This window comes from Paramisgurnus dabryanus, chromosome 6 (genome assembly GCF_030506205.2).
Source record: "Paramisgurnus dabryanus chromosome 6, PD_genome_1.1, whole genome shotgun sequence".
In the NCBI taxonomy this organism is placed as follows: Eukaryota; Metazoa; Chordata; class Actinopteri; order Cypriniformes; family Cobitidae; genus Paramisgurnus; species Paramisgurnus dabryanus.
In genome coordinates, this window is record NC_133342.1 from 2,688,404 (window position 1) to 2,709,168 (window position 20,765).

At 40.5% G+C, this 20,765-nt stretch overlaps 1 protein-coding gene and 1 long non-coding RNA gene across 2 annotated transcripts; one reads left to right on the forward strand and one right to left on the reverse strand.

Annotated features, from left to right (window-relative positions):
* Positions 1 to 758: 758 nt before the first annotated feature.
* LOC135744213 (uncharacterized) lies at positions 759 to 3,206 on the reverse strand. The gene is made up of 3 exons (XR_010530682.1): positions 3,096 to 3,206; positions 922 to 963; positions 759 to 830 (listed from the first exon to the last, which is right to left on the reverse strand). It is a non-coding gene; the product is annotated as an uncharacterized lncRNA (long non-coding RNA).
* Positions 3,207 to 8,869: 5,663 nt separating this feature from the next.
* Positions 8,870 to 18,409, forward strand: LOC135744155 (NACHT, LRR and PYD domains-containing protein 1 homolog). Its single transcript, XM_073815050.1, has 8 exons — positions 8,870 to 9,140; positions 15,350 to 15,409; positions 15,520 to 15,663; positions 15,812 to 15,856; positions 16,051 to 17,313; positions 17,728 to 17,749; positions 18,270 to 18,285; positions 18,404 to 18,409. Exons 2-8 carry the CDS (start codon positions 15,406 to 15,408, stop codon positions 18,407 to 18,409), a joined length of 1,500 nt encoding a protein of 499 aa, XP_073671151.1. The 5' UTR covers positions 8,870 to 9,140; positions 15,350 to 15,405.
* Positions 18,410 to 20,765: the final 2,356 nt, after the last annotated feature.

Genomic DNA, 20,765 nt, shown 5'->3' on the forward strand with positions numbered 1-20,765 from the left:
TCCTCATGGGCGCCCCCTGCCGCCACAGCTGAAAAAAATCCTAGAGGAAACACTGTGTACACTTCACGTGTTTTACTGATTGGATAGCTATAGCAACAGTTTCTTTTTGGCCAGGATTACATCGCCAAAACCAAAGATGTGGATACAGCGCTCATGAAAGCCATCAACAATATAACTATTTTTCAATATAGTTAAAAAAATATGATTTCAAATATTTGAAAATGATACCTTTGTCCTGTAAACTAGATAGAGATGAAGCTTTTAATTAACAGCAGCAACAATTTCCTTGACTATATAAGACTTTACAATAAGGTTGTATTTTTTTAAACACTAGTTAATGCATGATGGTGAACCAACTTCACCTCCTCCTCTACTTTCTACTGGTCCTCCTTTACTTTCTCCTCCTCCTCCTCCTCTACTTCCTCCTGCTCCTTCTGGTAGCCGTACTCCATATTGTTCTGAAAAAGAAAGACTTTACTTATTGAAAATCAAGGGTCAAGAACCACAACTAAAGCATGATGTTGATCCAGCTTTACCTCCTCCACCACCAATTCCTGGTCCTCCTCTACTTCCCCCTGCTTCTCCTCTACTTCCTCCTGTTACGCCTCTACTTCCTCCTGTTACGCCTCTACTTCCTCCTGTTACTCCTCTACTTCCTCCTGTTACGCCTCTACTTCCTCCTGTTACGCCTCTACTTCCTCCTGTTACGCCTCTACTTCCTCCTGTTACTCCTCTACTTCCTCCTGTTACTCCTCTACTTCCTCCTCTACTTCCTCCTGTTACTCCTCTACTTACTCCTGCTCCTTCTAATAGTAGTATTCCACACTGATCTGAAAAAGAAAGAATTAACCTAATGAAAATCAAGGGTCAAGAGTCAAAACTATGTATGATGTATGATGTATGATGTGGAACCAACTTTACATCCTCCTGCTCCTCCTACTTCTGTCCATTGTTTAAATGTTCCTGAAAAAGAAAGAATTAACCTAATTAAAATTAAGTTTCAAGAGCTGAAACTAAAGCATGAGGCTGAATCAGCTTCACAGTCTAACATTGATTCAGTGCCATTGCCATTGGTTTATTTATTTATTGTTTGATTACATTTCAATATCAATAGCAGGTGCAAAATTGATATTGTGTCAGGAATTGCCAGGAGACAGAACCCAAGCGCAGACAGACTAAGGGAACAAGGGTAACTTTATTAAATAAAACTGGAAAACAAAACCCACGAGGGGGCAAAAACAAGATCTGACAAATGACAGACTAAACACTAAACTAGATAATAAACTTGACTAGACTAGACTGAAAACAAACAGTGAACAAGACAATAAACATAAAATAATCCTTACAATGAACAAGACTTGACTAGACTATGTGACAGGCAAACACAACCTCCACATAAACAGACGATCGAGCACAGGACAGCAAACACAAGGGCATTAAATAGGGGAGCAAATCAAGAGGGGAACAGGTGACATGAATCGAACAATGATGGGATAATTAACAAGGAAACAAGGGGCGGGGTCAGAAGACGAGACAGAAAGCACATGGCTATGAAAAACAAAGCCAGTGCTCTCACTCAAAACATTGGGCTGCCATGATCCTGTCACTATGACTAAAAACTGTGACCTGAAGACAGGATCATGACATATTGATTCAATGAAATTAAAACAAGAAGCATCAACAGTTTTTAACATTGATTCAGTGGTTGCTTGCTACTAGGGTTAGATTAACAGTTTTGTAATCCGTGTTTAAAGAGAACCTATTACATTGCTAAAAACAACATTATTTTGTGTATTTGGTATAATACAATGTGTTTGCGTGGTTTATGGTTTAAAAAACACATTATTTTCTACACACTATAAGCCCTGCCTCCCTGAAGTGCATTGATTTTGTGCAAAACTTATCGTTCTGAAAAGCGATATGTCTTCGGATTGGCCAGCTAACCAGAATGTTGTGATTGGCCTGAATACTTCAGCTGAAAATGTGACGCTCCTTACCAAGTTTGTAAGTTTAGCTTCCAATGCAATACTAACAGGAGTTAATATCGTCTTTACTACCTTATCAATACAAGCCGAATCTGATCCAGAAAATGCAGATGACCAAACTGATCGATCAACTTGCCTGCGTGGCTTGAGCAGGATATAACAGATTGGTAAAACATTAAAACCATTTTTCATTTGTTATCATAGAAACGACAAACAACAAGCGCTATTCTGCACTGCTCAAAACTCGTGTCTAAATCATGATTTAGTCAGTCGTAAATTATTTAAATATGAAAACATAGACTACTTACAGGCTGTATTTCTGAAGGGGGGGGATTATGATAGTGACCGTCGTGTCCACATTAACAGGCAGAGGAAGTAAACTCTTGCCTACAATCCGTGTGTTTGTTGTAATCCAAAAAAAGAGATTTACGTTTGTGACGATAACTCACGTCTTTACTTTGGGATTTGTACCTTTTGCATACATTTCATGTCGATAACATGTACTAACACTTACACACCAAAGAAATGTAAAATCGTGAATTGGATAATTGGCGCTCTTTAACCAACACTTTTACATTTTATGTTCATATCACTAAAACATATTAGGAGCTTTGAATGTCTGCACATAGGTTTTAAAAGCTTAACTGAAGCTTTGAATTAAATATAAAAGTAGAGTCAACCCTGAAAGCAAGCAGCCACAGAGTCTATGTTAAAAAAAATTGATATGTCAGTATTAATTGCATTGCCACAATAACACTTTTGCATTGATTTAAAAAAATTTATTGCAGCATGCACTACAGCAGGACACTTTTGACAAATCAACTATTTTTAATATTGGTTCAGTATTTTTTTCTGCTACCTGAAAGGCATTTCAATTAAACATTAACAATAAAAGAGCTGTGTCTATTCACAAAAAAACGTTTTGACTGCACCCTCTCAGATTTATTTGACATTTTGACCACTTGACTGTGTACTTTATTTTACAACACTAAACTTAATCCTGTTAATAATGCTCTGGGTCTATGAAATCTGTTTAACTCTTCACCAGTAAGTTTACACAATCTCACTGTTATTAAATAGAAATAATAATGTCAAAATATTACCACTTACCCAATCTATATTTATAGACTTTAGGTCTACCTGGAACAATAAACTTTTTTGTTGCCATAACCCTGTAGATTTCACTTGTTAGTTTACTGACAAAATATTAAATGTTCTTTCATTTGTAAGTTGCTTTAGATAAAAAGCCTCTCCCACTTATCTACCTCTCAAACACAGACCCATTATTCCAATCCACGGCTAATTTAGAGCTATTTAATTATTTGTTTCTGTATTTTAAGGTGTGTGATGCAAGAGAATAGTACTTTCATTCCTTCATTTATACACAAACATTAAATTGTCTTATTGTCGTATTGTTTTGTTGTATTTTTACTTTTACATTTCATATGCAAACATGAACAACTTTTCTTTGTTTACCTTCTCTGACTGACTTAATTGTTTTTATATCTGTATCACTGCCTTCTCATATTAGGTGAGGTCAACATCTGTACTGCTCGTGATAATGTTAGAAATCTAAAGAAAATTTCTTTACATTGCATGTAGCTTTGCAGATTATGTAAGGGCAGAGGTACAGGTGATCTACTGCATTCATATAATCTTTGGACACACCCAGAGAAAATGTTTTTGCCTAGAGTTTTCTCTTTCATAACTCAGGAGATAAGGTGTAGATTTTTGTTGTGTTCATTTAAGTATCAACTTAAGTCACAGATTTGTCTCCTAAAATTACTTTGGAGAAATCAAAATAAATACAAACGAGACAATCGTCAAAATACATAAGTGTATGAAGTCACCATTGTGGTGATCAGTGTTTGCTTTACTAACACTGTAACCATTTATTTAATCATTTGTAAGTAATTTATTTGTACACACTTAGATATCCAACACTCATCATAAACCTTAACAATAGTGACAATCATCAAACTAATTCAGATAAACAAGTTATATTAACACAATTTTGTAACAGCCAAAGAACACCCAACATTAAAATACATGAATCAATAGCTGAACTAAAGCAAATGTTGATCACCACAATAGTGGTTTGATAAAAATAACAAAATTTTTTAATGTTGATCTGTGATGAGAAAAAAACCCCACAACAGTTCATGTGAAAACATACTTATGCTGGAATCCTAGGTATGTGTGTCTTTGTATTCTTGTTTTCTTTGTTTCATTTAAAAAAACATTGCAGTTCTTGTGAAAGGAGACTTCCCCCACCTGATAGTTTGATTGTGCAAGCAGTTTATTACGACCTACAGCAGGGGTGTCAAACTTAATTTCATCCTGGGCAAAAACAGCATTACGGTTGTTCTCTGTTTGTATTTGTAAGACTATAAAGGTATCAACTCTTTTATTACACTGCATAATTACCTTTGCAATCATTTATTACTGGCTCACTCAAAAAAAAATATTTTTGCACCTTGTATAATTTACTTAAATGAAACAAGTTAATACAACACAATTTTTTATTTTTTTGTCTCAACCTATTTTTATAATGTTCAATCTGCTTAAATGTAAAAATATTACATGAACTCAATAATTTTATATTGGTACTACATTAATGATTTTTGTTGCTATTACTTACTGGGCCGTGAATCTGTATTTCCCAGCATGCTTTGCATGCAACTGCCGTTGGAGAGTAATTTTTTAAATTAAGTGTTATTTTATGCATTTTTAGGTAAAGAGAAACACTTTATAGTGTTTAATGTTGGTTTATCTTATTGATTTAGAAAATTTTGTGTTATATTTTTACGAATTGTTTGGTTACCATCGTATAGAAGAGTGGCGCTTGTGGTTAAATTGTGGATGTGACATACGTACTTATTTTAAAAAGCACTAACTGTTTGAAGATCAGTCTCTTTTCACATGTTCATCCAATGTATCATTAGCATGCTAACGTGTGCTTATGCTAATTAGAATTATATAGAAACTGACAATTGGTTTAACTAGACTTTTTTGCTTGAATTAACTTGTTTTGTTTTTGTTGAACAGACCAGAAATAATTGCGTGGAAATGTTTTCCTTAACTGAATTTAGTTTATTGAAAAAGATATTTTTATGACCAATATAAATATATTTATTAAGTTGGTGCAACAAAATATTATTTGTTTAAATTAACTTATTGTATTCTTGTTGTACAAGCCTAATCTAATTTCATGGAAAAGTTTTCCTTAATTCAATTATGTTGATTGAACAAATAATTTTTTTGAGTGTAATAACTTAATTAATACCTAGGTTTGAAAGTAGAACCACACACAGTAAAAAGTTCCCCACCCATGTGAACAGAGAGTCCAAAGTGCTTAGTACTATTATGTAAAAATGTCACTACTAAAGCCAAAATCCGGTTAGAAAAACTATAGGCTCTCCCCTAACTCCATGACTGACTGGCAGAAACTTTCAACAAAGGTACTGGTTCATTCCAAAAGTAAGGTGTCATTGGAAATTATGCTTTCAGGAAAAGGTTAAAGGAATAGTCTACTCATGTTCAATATTAAAATATGTTATTACCTTAACTAAGAAGAGTTGATACATCCCTCTATCATCTGTGTGCGTGCACGTAATAGCTGGAGCGCGCTGCGACACTTCGATAGCATTTAGCTTAGCCCCATTCATTCAATGGTACCACTCGGAGATAAAGTTAGAAGTGACCAAACACATCAACGGAAAGCGGATTTAATAGAGGAACTATATTGTATGGCGGAACAGCACTTTTGGGAGTACTTCAACTCGCCTGAAAAATCCACTCTCCTTCTCCCTCTCATAATGGGAGAGGGAGGGTGTTACTGCGCCGAGTCGAAGTACTCCCAAAAGTGCTGTTCCGCCATACAATATAGTTCCTCTTTTAAATCCGCTTAGAAAAGCGCTACGTTTTATTTCGTACCACCAAACTTGCTCCTATAACTACTCGTCTTAAATAGGAAAAACGTTGATGTGTCACTTCTAACTTTATCTCTGAGTGGTACCATTGAATGAATGGGGCTAAGCTAAATGCTATCGAAGTGTCGCAGTGCGCCCCAGCGCTTACGTGCACGCACTAAGATGATAGAGGGATGTATCAACTCTTCTTAGTTAAGGTAATAACATATTTTAATATTGAAAATGAGTAGACTATTCCTTTAAGTGGAAATGTGATGGCTGTATGTATTTCTTACATGCATTATATTTTAAAAACTTTGAAACATGACTCTTTCATGATTTATTTATGTAAATGCTGTCATTTTTCAGTAAACAAAAACTTAAAATATTTGGTGTTTAAGGACGGTTTCACATTTGGTGCGATTGCCTGGTCCGAACCCGAGTTCGATTGCTCCCCCCTCCCCATGCCCCCCATGGACTGTGTTCATATATTATTTTTGCATCCGAACCGCGGTACGCTTGCATCATCAAGCTGCAGCCGGCGCGTTCTCATGTTGCTTGGCAACCACTGTAAACGAGAAGACGACAAGCGTGATTGACTAACTCTGCAAGCAGAGAGATGATTTCTGAATGCCTCCGCAAAAATTGACGTCGGCGGACAGACCGTTGTCATCGAAACGACTTTAGTATGTTTGTGGCAGAAAGACGAAAGTGCGTTTCTGTATTATTTCTTTGAAAACAAAACCAAAGGTTTAAAAAAATAAGAACAAAACTCAAGCAAGCATTCTATGCATTTTGTTGTCAAGGTAAGTGCACGCACACAAACACACACGTCTGTTTTGGTGGGACATTCCATATAATACGTAATTAACAGTGGTTCACTTCCGCGATTTGGTAAGATTGCGCTCACATTAGCAGCGAACAGATCTGGAGTTCACATGAAACGAACCCCAGACCACCCTTTTTAAGCGGACTCGAGTACGTTTCGCGGGTGCGCACCCGAGTTCGGAAGACAGCGTTCACATCATCCAAATGTACCGAACTCTGATGTCAATCGAACCCGGGTGCGCACCCAAAATGCTAATATGAAAACACCCTTAATGTTATTGTGCATTTGGGTGTACAGGCACTGTTACATGAGTAGTTAAACGAGAAATTATGGTGGCACAAAATAAAACGTGGCAAGTTTTTAGGCGGATAAAAAATGAGAACTATATTGTATGGTGGAACGGCACTTAGGCCTAGTCCACACGGACACGGGTACAGGGCATGAAATTAACACCCGACCACGCGCCAAATGCGGGTGGATTTTGCAATTGGCGGGTAACACTGTCAATCTACCAGCCACATTGGCGGGTAGCCAATGCGAATCAGTGATGCGCGGGTCATTGTAGAAACAACCCACTCCCGACCGACATTTTCAACTAACCCGCCCGCAATTATTCAAAGTAGTTTTTAAACTCGACCGACTGACCGCGGCCTGAATATCATTAAAATATTTTTGGATGACTCGTAACCGGCACCCGGTCATTTCTTATCAACCTGCGCATATCACCGATCCAAATTGAGTGATTCATTGAGAGGATGCGACTGCTGTTTCGCAACTTTCATGCGATTGGAAAGAAGATGAGGCACTTCTCTGACTACGTTGGATGTGCGAGTAAGTATTAAACTGTTGGTGAGATGGGAAGAGAATTCAATGCTGACATAGACTACAGTATAATCACAGTTGCACAGATGTGTAGGGCTGCTGTGACGGATCAGAACTCTTGATGTGTATACTTTGCGCTACTATGCCTTATACTGTAGTACATTAACATACATTTTGCGAATATAGTAATGATGAAAAACAACGTATGTGCGGCGTTTATGTGCGCAGTTTGTGCCCCCTCTGTCTCTGTGTGCGTGCGCGGGTTTAAGGGGACTCAATAGGGCACATCGGAGAGACGCGTTCCTAAAAGCATGCGTACATAAAATCTTTCTGCTCTTGACAGGGCACATATAAACGAAATGATTTCAACAGTATTCTTTTTCTAATAAAACATTTCTTTATGTCTCAAGTGTATGCATAGAGAGTCAAAAACCAGTCTGTGATGGTCTTAAAGAGACAGTAACCTCAATTAACCTACTTAAGTCTGTGTCATTAATGTTAATCAAACAACCTAAGACAAAGAGAAATTCACGTTTGTAGCTCTGAAATTTTTTTTTTATATTTAATTCATACAATAAAGACAGTGTTATCATTCACTATTCAGGCAAAAAAAACTGGCTGGTAAAAAGTCTCTGTGGCAGGTGGATTTCTAAATCCACCTGCCACAGTGGCTGGTGGTCAAAAAAGTTAACTTCAGGCCCTGCACGGGTATATTTATAACCGGAGTTTTCCCTAAAAAAAAATCCCGTCCACACATGCTCAGTTTAAATTAAATATCCATCCACACGATAAAGCAAAAGCACGCTTTCAAGCGCTGTCAAGAGCATGCCACACCAGCAGGCGGGGATATAACCCAAATCGTGTTCCGCAATATAGTGAGATAACTGAGCATCTATCTGTATACATGTTAGAAGCACTGTTGGCACAGTTATTATTAGCAAGATACGTCCGCCATTGCACAGAATCATCAACAAAGCAGTCAGTGGCGCACAATCTTGATGTCAAACACAGTGGATAACGGCGCGCACTCTGACGTCGCAAGGCAAAACTCCCGGTTTTACTCTCTACACGACACCACTGTAACCGGGGTTTCTTAAAAAGCTCACCCTGGCCGGGGTTTTCAAATATGCTCGGTTTCAGTGCCCTGATACTGCGGTTTCGTGTGGACGAACGTCCGAACCGCGTGAAAAAACTCACGGTTATAAAAATACCCGTGTCCGTGTGGACTAGGCCTTAGTTTGCAGCACTTTGACCTTGGGTGAAGTATTATTGATGGAAGTTTGAGCGAGTAGTCAGGAGTAATGATGTTTCTGTGTGCGAGGTCAAAGTGCTGCAAACAAAAAAAGTCTTGCCAGTGCCATAGCTTCAGCTGGTTTGGGGAGTTTCTTTTAAAGGACCAGATGAATGAAGATCAGTTGCAGATGATGTGTGTGAAACCGGGAAGATAATACTAAACAAAACGTCTTCCGGGTGGGTGGTGTCACAGTGGGTGGTTTCAGCTTAACTTTCTCTGTATAGTTTCTCAGCTGGTATATGAATACACATCTCTGTGTGGATCTTCATATTCTTCAGGCACATTTTGATGTTAAACTGGTAAGTCTCTGCATTCTGTTGCATAAAATTTCCTTTAGTACACAAAGTATTTTGTTGTTATGCAAAAATTTTGTTTGTGATATAAACATGAGTACATAAACCAGTACTGATATTTGTGATGATGTATGTTATATTAGAGAACTAAATGTTTTTTTATATATAAGTTTTAGACATTTTCATATCAGTGGCAGAGAAAAGCACTTTCGGTCTGTCTATATTTAAAAAAATGTGTAACATCCATAGCGCCGCGCCGCCAGAGGGAGCCCTCACCGGAGTACTGACATGGCACCGCTTCTCTGCTTGTTTCCTGTTTTGCCCTACTTAAGACTCAAGGGTCTGGCTCTCCACTCGAGATCTGAAACTCCAGCTCCCGTCCAAGAAACTGAGTCCGAGGTACGTAGGACCTTTCCGTATAATTAGACAAATTAATGATGTTACATATAAATTAGAACTACCTGTTAATTATCGCATTTCTCCCTCTTTCCATGTTTCCCTGTTGAAACCTTATTATGCGGAGTACGACCCCAACGTTGAACCTCCAAAGCCACCTCCTCCTCTCGACGTTGCCGGGGAGCCGGCCTACGCCGTGAGAGAGTTGTTGGACTCGAGGCGACGCGGGGGTCGTCTCCAGTATTTGGTTGATTGGGAGGGCTATGACCCTGAGGAAAGGTCCTGGGTAGCCTCGGACGACATTCTGGATCCCAACCTCATCGAGGAGTTTAATCGAGCCAGACCCGACCGTCCTGCACCACGCCCTCAAGGAAGACCCCATAGAGCGCCAGGAGGCGCTCTTAGAGGGGGGAATTCTGTAACATCCATACCGCCGCGCCGCCAGAGGGAGCCCTCACCGGAGTACTGACATGGCGCCGCCTCTTGCTTCTCTGCTTGTTTCCTGTTTTGCCCTACTTAAGACTCAAGCTAGCCTAGGGCTGGCGCAAAGTATTGCCAGCTAACCCCTGCATACCGAGCGTTTTTTGAGTGATTACTCTGACTGCCTGATATTGACCATCTGCCTGTTTATCTGTTTCTCTGCCTGTGGATTTGCCCTTTTGTATTGTTTGCCTGGTTTGGACTGCCTATCTGTGTTTGATCTGCCTGCCTGTACTCTGATTAATCTTCTGCCTAACGTCTTGGATTTGTTTACCAGATTGGTTTGTTTTAATAAACACCGCAAAATGGATCCCAGTGTTTCTGAGGCCTCCTTACAGAATACATCGCCTACCATCGATCCAGCGGAAGTAACCAATCTGATGGCTGCTTACAAACAACAAAGCAGTCTCCTGGGGGGTTATCAACAGCAGCTCATGCGTCTTCAGTCCATCAATGAACATCTAACCGGTTACATCCAAGCCTTGCCATCCACGTCTGCAAAACGAGTGTGTGTATCTGAACCGGAGAAGTTTGACGGAACAGCTGAACACGTGAGGGGTTTCCTTCGTCAACTGGATATTTATTTCCAGGATCATGTGAGTGAAAAATTATCTGATGTTACCATGTGCTCTAAAGTGTTTTCATTGCTGACTGGCAAAGCGGTCGAGTGGGCAGCTGCTGTTTGGGAGACTGATCAGCGTATTCGCACTTCTTACCCGTACTTCGTTCAACAACTGAGAGAAGTATTTGAATATCCAGCTGGGGGAAGAAGTGCTTCGTCGCAGATCATTCACATGTCACAAAATCATCGTCCTGTTGCTGAATACGCCATTTTGCACGCTTGCAGCACAAAGCGGTTGGAACGAGAAATCGCTTAAGGACGTATTTCAGAATAGTCTGGACATTGAACTCCAAGCGGAGCTAGCGTGTAAAAGTGAGAACCTTGCATTCTCTGATTTTGTAAATCTAGCAGTCCATATTGATAACCTGATGAGAAATGTGCCGACTAAAATGAAGTCTCAAACCTCAGCTAGGCTTGGAAGTAACTCCAGTAAAAGTTTAATACTCCTGTTGATACCATTGACGTCATTGAGCCTATGCAGATGGGGTTTGCACCTCTCATTATGGAGGAACGACAACGCAGACGTACACTGAATTTATGATTTTACTGTGGTAAACCTTGCCATCGCATTGATCACTGCCCTGCTAAGAGGCCCCGCTACAACAGCCCGGTGAGCCAATTTCATAACCTCCCTTCTTGTCATGATATGTGTTCACAGCCAGTAACCATCATCCACAATGATGAATCCATGTCATTCACAGCGCTAATTGACTCAGGCTCAACGTTAAACCTCATTCATGAAGATGTAGTCACTAAAAATCTAATTCCTGTTATCCCATGTCAACCCCCATTGAACATTTCCGCTGTGAATAATGTACCCATTGGTAAAGGCATTACTCACCAGACGATTCCTCTCACGCTCCAAGTTGGATCCCTTCACCTAGAGACTGTCACCCTGTATGTAATTTCTTCACCCCGCTATGACATCATATTGGGTCATCCATGGCTGGTAGCGCACGACCCAAAGATAAACTGGAGAACTGGAGAGATTCTACAGTGGTCATCTCCTTGTATGAAGAATTGCATTGATCATCTGAAACCTAAACCCTGCCTGTCTACTCACATCGAAAGCCCGAGTGGTAAGAATGTTCAAATTCCTGATGTATACTCAGAATTTTCTGAAGTGTTTAGTAAGGCCAAGGCTACTGAGTTACCACCACATAGACCTTGGGATTGTGCTATCGAATTATTACCTAATTCTATGCCTCCTAAGTGTAAAGTTTATCCCCTGTCACAACCTGAGACCTGAGCTATGGAGGACTACATATCTGAAGCACTACAAAACGGCTTTATTCGAACATCCACATCCCCTGCTGCAGCTGGTTTCTTCTTCGTGGAGAAGAAGGATGGAGGCCTGAGACCCTGCATTGATTATCGAGGTTTGTACAATATCACAGTAAAATTTCCATATCCTTTACCCCTTGTACCCTCTGCTCTAGAGCAACTCCGAGAAGCCAAAATTTTCACCAAGTTGGATTTACGCAGTGCTTACAATCTGGTTCGCATCCGTGAAGGTGATGAGTGGAAGACTGCATTCCACACCACTAGGGGGCACTACGAATACCTTGTGATGCCGTATGGGCTATCTAACTCTCCCGCCGTCTTTCAATCATTCATCAACGAAGTGTTCCGAGACCTCCTGAACCAGTATGTCATTGCCTACATTGATGATATTTTTATTTATTCCCACAGTATGGAGGACCATATCTGTCACGTTAAGGAAGACCTGTCCCGCCTCCTCCAGAACAAACTGTATGTAAAGGCTGAAAAGTGTGAATTTCATATTTCTAAGACTAATTTCCTGGGCTATAACATCAGTTCACAGGGTGTCGAAATGGACACTACCAAAGTCAAAGCAGTCACTGAATGGCCAAACCCCCACATTGTTAAAGACCTGCAACGATTCCTTGGGTTCGCGATTTTCTATCGCCGTTTCATCCGTAACTACAGCATGGTAGCAGCTCCCCTGACATATCTCTTGAAAGGTAAACCCAAGAAACTCTCCTGGAACCCGCAAGCTGAACACGCTTTCCAGAAGCTCAAAACCTGTTTCACCACAGCCCCCCGATCCTGAAGCATCCTGACCCTGAGAAACAATTCATTGTTGAAGTTGACGCATCAGACACAGGAATTGGAGCTGTTCTGTCCCAACGCCAAGGTCCAGCTGATAAAGTATAACCGTGTGCCTACTTTTCTAGAAAACTCACCCCGGCAGAGAGAAATTACGATGTAGGAAACAAGGAACTTCTCTCTATCAAGGCAGCCCTAGAGGAATGGAGGCATTGGCTGGAGGGTGCTAAACATCATTTCATCATACTGACTGACCACAAAAACCTCGAATATGTCAAAGGAGCCCAAAGATTGAATGCACGCCAGGCAAGATGGTCCCTGTTTTTCACACGATTTAACTTCTCCATAACCTACAGACCTGGACACAAAAATGGAAAGGCGGATGGCTTGTCACGTTATCCCGATCCCACACCCACTGACCGCTCACCTGCCCCCATCATACCACCCACTCACATCATTGCCCCTATCGCTTGGGATATCATGCAGGAAATCACCCAAGAGCACCAACAAGATCCGGTACCTCCTGAATGCCCACCTGAGAAAACTTATGTCCCGCTTACCCTACGCCCCCGCATTATGCAATGGGTCCACACATCACTCAGTTCTGGTCACCCAGGTATCACTCGCGCTATAGCCCTGGTCAAGACATCCTTCTGGTGGCCCACTCTGAACCACGATGTTACTCAGTATGTCAAGTCCTGTAGGGTCTGTGCTCAGTCCAAAACGCCTAAAGAACTACCCTCCGGTCTCCTGAAACCCTTACCCATACCACAACGCCCTTGGTCCCATCTCAGCATTGATTTTGTTTACAGATCTGCCCCGCTCTTACAACTATACAGCCATCTTGGTAATCATAGATAGTTTCTCCAAATCCTGCCGTCTTGTGCCACTCAAAAGTTTTGCCCACCGCCATGGAAACCGCTGAAGCTATGTTTCACCATGTGTTCAGAAACTTTGGTATCCCTGAAGATATTGTCTCTGACCGTGGAACCCAGTTCACCTCCAAGGTTTGGAAAGCCTTTTGCAATAATCTGGATATTAATGTGAGTTTAACGTCTGGTTATCATCCCCAGTCTAATGGCCAAGTAGAAAGACTGAATCAAGAAATCGGACACTACCTGAGATCCTACTGTACCCGTGAACAATACCGCTGGTCTGAATTCCTGCCCTGGGCCGAGTACGCAAAGAACTCGTTGAGGCACTCTTCCACCAACCTTACCCCCTTCCAGTGCGTACTCGGTTATCAACCCCCCATGTTCCAGAAGGCTCTCCAGACCAAGGAAGTCCCCGCTGTGGACGATTGGATGAGGAGGAGTGGAGAAGTCTGGGAAAGCGCCCATGTTAGACTCCAAAGAGCTATACGCAACCAGGAGCTCCATGCCAACCGTCACAGACGTCCTCATCTCCCGTACCAACCTGGTCAAAGGGTCTGGCTCTCCACTCGAGATCTGAAACTCCAGCTCCCGTCCAAGAAACTGAGTCCGAGGTACGTAGGACCTTTCCGTATAATTAGACAAATTAATGATGTTACATATAAATTAGAACTACCTGTTAATTATCGCATTTCTCCCTCTTTCCATGTTTCCCTGTTGAAACCTTATTATGCGGAGTACGACCCCAACGTTGAACCTCCAGAGCCACCTCCTCCTCTCGACGTTGCCGGCCTATGCCGTGAGAGAGTTGTTGGACTCGAGGCGACGCGGGGGTCGTCTCCAGTATTTGGTTGATTGGGAGGGCTATGACCCTGAGGAAAGGTCCTGGGTAGCCTCGGACGACATTCTGGATCCCAACCTCATCGAGGAGTTTAATCGAGCCAGACCCGACCGTCCTGCACCACGCCCTCAAGGAAGACCCCGTAGAGCGCCAGGAGGCGCTCTTAGAGGGGGGAATTCTGTAACATCCATACCGCCGCGCCGCCAGAGGGAGCCCTCACCGGAGTACTGACATGGCGCCGCCTCTTGCTTCTCTGCTTGTTTCCTGTTTTGCCCTACTTAAGACTCAAGCTAGCCTAGGGCTGGCGCAAAGTATTGCCAGCTAACCCCTGCATACCGAGCGTTTTTTGAGTGATTATTCTGACTGCCTGATATTGACCATCTGCCTGTTTATCTGTTTCTCTGCCTGTGGATTTGCCCTTTTGTGTTGTTTGCCTGGTTTGGACTGCCTATCTGTGTTTGATCTGCCTGCCTGTACTCTGATTACTCTTCTGCCTAACGTCTTGGATTTGTTGACCAGATTGGTTTGTTTTAATAAACACCGCAAAATGGATCCCAGTGTTTCTGAGGCCTCCTTACAAAATGTATGTGAACAAATTAAAAAACTGGTATTATTTCCTTAAATATGAGTGATTTAGAAGTGGTAAAACTTATAGATGTAATCATCTTAAATTCTTAGCAGTTGTCTTCAGTGTTTACCTGTATAGTCAGCGATGTACAGCAGTTATAAACTGTAAACTGTAAAGTTAGAGCAAAGTTTAAAAATGCTGAATTTCAGGTTGGCCTTGAGATTGCTGTATTTCAGGTTGGACTAAAGACTTGTTTGTCTTTGGGATCAGAGTTTGATTTTACTGAGGAGAGGTTTAGTATCTTTCAGTATATTGTAATATTTACAGTTCTTTTGTAACTCCATAGTGTTTTTCTTTCCGAAACAGGACTGTTGTGTTCGTACATCAAACTTGGGATCTTATAGCAACTGCACAAGAAAACAATGGGTTAGTATATAACATGATGCATATTATAAACCCTTTTATGTTATATTTTTATATTGTATTGTATCATATTACGTTAAAATCATAATACCTACATTTCATTGTTCGTTTAGAGTTTGACTGTAATAAGGACATTTACAGAACTCATCCACAGACAAATGTCAGTGCTGTGGCGCAGAATAGAAGCAATATTACAGCACCTGTTTTTAATTTTTGCACAATAACCGGCAATGTTCCCATAACACACAATGCTACTGGTAAGAAAAATCTGTGTTGTGTAAGTAATGTTAATGCTGCATGTTTTTAGCCTTACTTATTGCTATAGTTTAAAATACCCATGTATACAGTATACAGTATAATAATATCTTCTATCAGTCTGTCAACCAAGTGTTTCTTTTTCTGCAGGTATCAGTGGGTATCACCCTGACACTGACAAAACACAACCATCAGGTGAATGAGTTTGATTGTTTGACTAACTTACTGAAGTCATTTAAAATAGTTAAGAAGTTAATATTGCATTGTGTACTGATAACTTTTTTTTATCATTATTTACAGTATTCTTAAAATGTCTATATCCTGTAGAAGCATAAATATATTTTCCAAAATACTTTTTATTATAAACATTCAATATTTTATTTCTGCAGCAAACTCAGTGATTGTCCAGTATAAACAGCGGATTTGCAGTGAGTACCAGCATGTTACCGAGTATAACTCACTGCCTGGTGAAAATGTGCTGCTGTGTGAGCGCTACACTGAACCTCTGATCATTCAAAGACATAGAGATCAAAAAGAAAGAAAAGAGGAGATCTCCTCAAAAGGAGAAAGTTTTCAGCAGGTCCTCAGCTCCAGGAGCACTCATGAATCTGTCCTGAACTCCCTGTTTCACACAGATGACCATAGGATCACTCCTAGAGCTGTCATACTGCAGGGAAACTCTGGGAATGGAAAATCTTTTGTTGTGCAGAAGATCATGATGGACTGGGCATCTGGTAACCTCTACAAAGATCAATTTGATGTTGTGTTTCACTTGAAGTGTAAAGAAATTAACTGCATTCCTGGTGAAAAGAGTTTGTTGGAGCTCTTGAGCTGGAGTTGTGGTTTAACTTCAGATGAGATCTCACAGATGCTCCAGCGGTCACCAGAGAGAGTGCTCTTCATTATTGATGGGTTTGATGAACTCAGACTCCCACAGGACGATAATAACATGACATCACCCACAGATCCAGACCAGAGATGCACACCTGTGCTCACCCTTTGTGCCCTGCTGAGAGGACATCTCCAGGTGAACTCCTTCCTCTTGGTCACTAGCAGATCAACAGTTACAGACAATTTAAGCAGTCTGCTCAAGAATCCTCAGCGTTTCACTGAGATTATGGGCTTCTCTGAAAGGGGGGTGGAGGAGTATTTCCAGAAGTTCTTTCAGGATGAGGAACTCTTCAGGAACGCTTATACGTTTGTGAAGGACAATGAAACCCTGTTCACTGCTTGTTCCATTCCTGTCATCTGTTGGATCATTTGCACAGTTATCAGAGAAAGATTCAATGATGGTGCAGATATTACAAGCGGTCTGGAAACAACCACATCCATATATGTTGACTTTGTGTTCACTTTACTGGAGCATCACAGTCAGGGTTTGAATCAATCTGTGCCAAACCTGCTGAGGAGTCTGGGTCAACTGGCAGAGAGAGGGATGCTGGAGCAGCAAGTTCTTTTTGATTTAAAGACTGTCTATAAAACAGTGCAAGATCCTGCATGCTGTCCATTTCTGTGCAAGTTCCTCTTTAAAAGAAGAATCCAGCAAGAGACAATGTTCAGCTTCATGCATCTCAGCTTTCAGGAGTTCTTCACTGCTCTGTACTATGTCTGTCTAGATAAACACCAGGCCATGATGAAACTTCGCAAGCTATGTTCCATTACTGAAATGTCATGGATTCTCCGTTCTTGGCAACCAGCTTTTTCAGATGTGATAAAGTTTGCTTTTGGTCTATTAAATAAAGACTTGCAATGCAAACTTAGGAAACATGGTCTGTCTGTTCATCGAAAAGCAGAGGCCCATCTGAAACAATGGTTTATAAGTACGATTTGTAATAGAAGTTTCTCAGATCCATTTATGTTTAACTATCTTTATGAACGGCATGAAAAGAGCTTTGTGGAAGAAGCTATGCAGGCCTGGAATCAGATTTCTATATATGGTACAATCTTAAGAAGAACAGATTGTTGGGCTTTGATGTACTGCGCTCAGTGCTGCCACAGCATCAGATCAATCTATCTTGGTGATTGCAAGTTAACACCTGACAAGTTGTCTATAATTCTGCCTGTAGTCCACAAGTTTGAGAGATTAAGGTAAGTAATTAAACAGTTCCTTAGTGGATACATAGGGGGTTGCATTCAAAGGGGTCATATGATGGTTAACTTTTTTGTGTATCTGGTTTAATACAGTGTGTTAACATGATGTAAGCTATAAAACACAATTTTTCTCATACAAAAATCTTTCTGAAAAGCACAGTTTGCTCTAATTGGTCAGCTGACCCAGTGTGTTGTGATTGGCTGAATACCTCAAGCTTGTAGTTGTACTTTGCAGGTCATATACATGCACACACAGCTACATAACACGAAAGAAAAGGAAAAACATGAAACAGCATCATATGACTCAAATTTTTATATGTTTAACCTTAAGGGTAGGGTCAATCCCTTGCCATAATTTTGTTTATTTGATTAACAAATGCAATTCTAAATAAAAAATACAATGTTTACATGGATGATAAATTAATCTGTACAGTAATGCTCTGGATTTGATTTTGAAGCTTGAAAGTAGAAAACCCAACAGACTCTGATCTTGTTGATCTGATGTGTGCTGTTACAGGAGGAAAGACCCAAAGGTAATGTATTTATAATAGCACTTATCCTAAATAAATATTTTATGTACTTCACACCACATGCACTATAATTCTTTAGGGTGCATAATTAATTGATTTTTTTCTGTACTGTGATTTGCAGTGTTGATGTTACCCCTTTATGGGGCCGTGCAGATGGACATTGTTCCGTTGAATCATTAAAACTGTCAGTCAGTGATGATGTGTCCAGGTGAGATATATAAAAAGCTGGCATAGCTGCTTAAAGGCCCAATGAAATAGAAATTAAAAATGTTTATATTGCCTGGAATAATGTGATAATATTTTACTTTTCTGTGACTTTTTACTTAACTTTTTTAGACTTTTCTGTGAGCTTTATATGATAAAAAAAACATGACTTTATAATCTTTAATCAAAAACGCAAATCTCCTAACCTAAACGATCTCTCTTTACTTTCGATACAATCAATTCTGGAAGGATTTTTTAATAGACTTTTCTCATGTTAGCCAGAGAAAATGACAAAGAAAATTTTCTTTAGCCATAATGGGGGCAGCACAGTGGCATAGCTGTCTCTCACGCATTCACCGTGAGACTCACGCAATTGACCCCATTCTCACGCTCTCACGCCACACAGCCATTTTCTCACGCAGGCTCGTGCCCACCATTGAGTTTAATAAAAGACATTCAATAATTGAATATAAATACCTAACTGTAAATACTGTAAAACGCCTATCTCTATCTGGCGTGCCTCAAACAGCATAAAGCGCTCGTCAAAGTCAAAATTATGCGAAGGCCAATCAAATCAAAGAAGGTGGAGTTATTGTTTACAGATGCCGAAGCGCCAGCTACAAACTACAGATAGCGAGTGCGCGGCTGCGCGATGGTGAAAGAGCAACGCACGATGTAAGTAGCTAAACCAGTGCTCGCGGTACTGACACTTTTATATTTTAGCGTACCTTCACTGTCTTTTGCGTGACACCACTTCTCATGTTGCTGGTACTTTGCTGCAAAGAGTCAAAGCGCATTTCACTTAATGTGGCGCTGCGCAGGAAGTTCGGCAGCGAGGACATCAGAGTACCGCGAGAGCAAGTCGAAATGTTAGGCTTGTTTGAGATGCAGCTTGCCTCGCCTGAAATATAGGCGAGAGTAGCCGGCTGCAGTGAGGGGAGGAGTGAAAAAAGTGTAGGCAAGCCGGACGCTTCATGAATCTCGCTGTGTTGTTGACTGCAAACGTCAGCAATGGAAGAGATCGCGTTCGCGTATTTTATCGCGGATTAAATAGATGCAACTGAAATACCAACAAATGCATTTACATTAAGATGTTTATAAGGAGAATTATGAAAGGTGAACTGTTCATTATTGGAAAAGGCTTCTTAGTAAATGTTGGGATGTAATCTAAGTCTAGACGTAATACAAATTCGTTTCTGTGTGAAATATAAACAGCACACAGTACAAATAATACAACACCAATACAACAGTTTAAAGGAATTTATTAATAATTTAAATGTCATAAGTCAAGAACAAGTTGAATAAATATAAAAACTACTACTGGAAGTGGAGTTTTTAGAATTAAAAAGTTATCAGCTGACATTCCCGGGCAAATGAGCATTAAGCTGTGCGACAGCAAGTCTTTTCCCATCGTGCTTTTCGTCAACGCAGTCGGAGGAGAGCAACTGCACTCGGCTGTAGAATCCGACGAGTCCGCCTCTCCATCGCGAGAGTTATTTTGGACACACGTCAGCGTGACATCAGAACAAGTCGGACGTAAGTCGGACACTTTTCTAACCGGAATGCATCTTGCGCTGATCACCGGTGATCGATTCTGCGCAGAATTTGCTCATCTCAAACAAGCCTGTTACAAAAGGGTCCGCCTTTACCTTTGCTCTCGCGTTACTCTGATGTCATACGCCGATCAGTCAGCTCCGCACTAGTCGAACACACAAAGCGTCAAGGTCTGGATGAGAAGCAGAGACTTGCCCGGATTCCACGCACGCAGATACCCTCAGAAAACAGCAATTTTAATCAACCATCACTCGCGTGTGCATGTTTGCAAGCAGTACAAGCCTGCGTGATGTTTGCGGTGACAGGTTTTAATAAAAGAGAAAAAAGTCAATTGATATTTGACATCTATAAACAATAATATATACGAAATATAATTATATGGTTTTGACATACACATTATCTGTTGCTTTAGTTTAATATAAACTACTCATTTGGTTTATTTGATTGTGACAGTCCCTCTATCACCAATCACAAATCATCACTTTACGCTTCTCTTTCTCAGTGGATAAACTGAATCAAAGCTGCTGTTATCTGCAGTTATACATTTTACAGAGACCAGTATTCATTAGATTTTAAGAACTTTTTTGGCACTTTTATCAGAAGGAAAGCATAATAGAAGTGTATAAAATAATAGTAAAGACTCTAATCTCAGGCATTTAAACTAAGTAAAAGCTTTTATATCAATTTAATTTCTAAAATATGATTCGATTTGTATTGTGAATATA

What these genes read in the sequence shown, in the direction of transcription:
- LOC135744155 (XM_073815050.1), top strand. An exon ending in TGACAAAACACAACCATCAG is followed by an intron (nt 15,857 to 16,050) that starts GTGAATGAGTTT and finishes TTATTTCTGCAG; the next exon opens with CAAACTCAGTGATTGTCCAG. An exon ending in GATGAAACTTCGCAAGCTAT is followed by an intron (nt 17,314 to 17,727) that starts GTTCCATTACTG and finishes TTCTGCCTGTAG; the next exon opens with TCCACAAGTTTGAGAGATTA.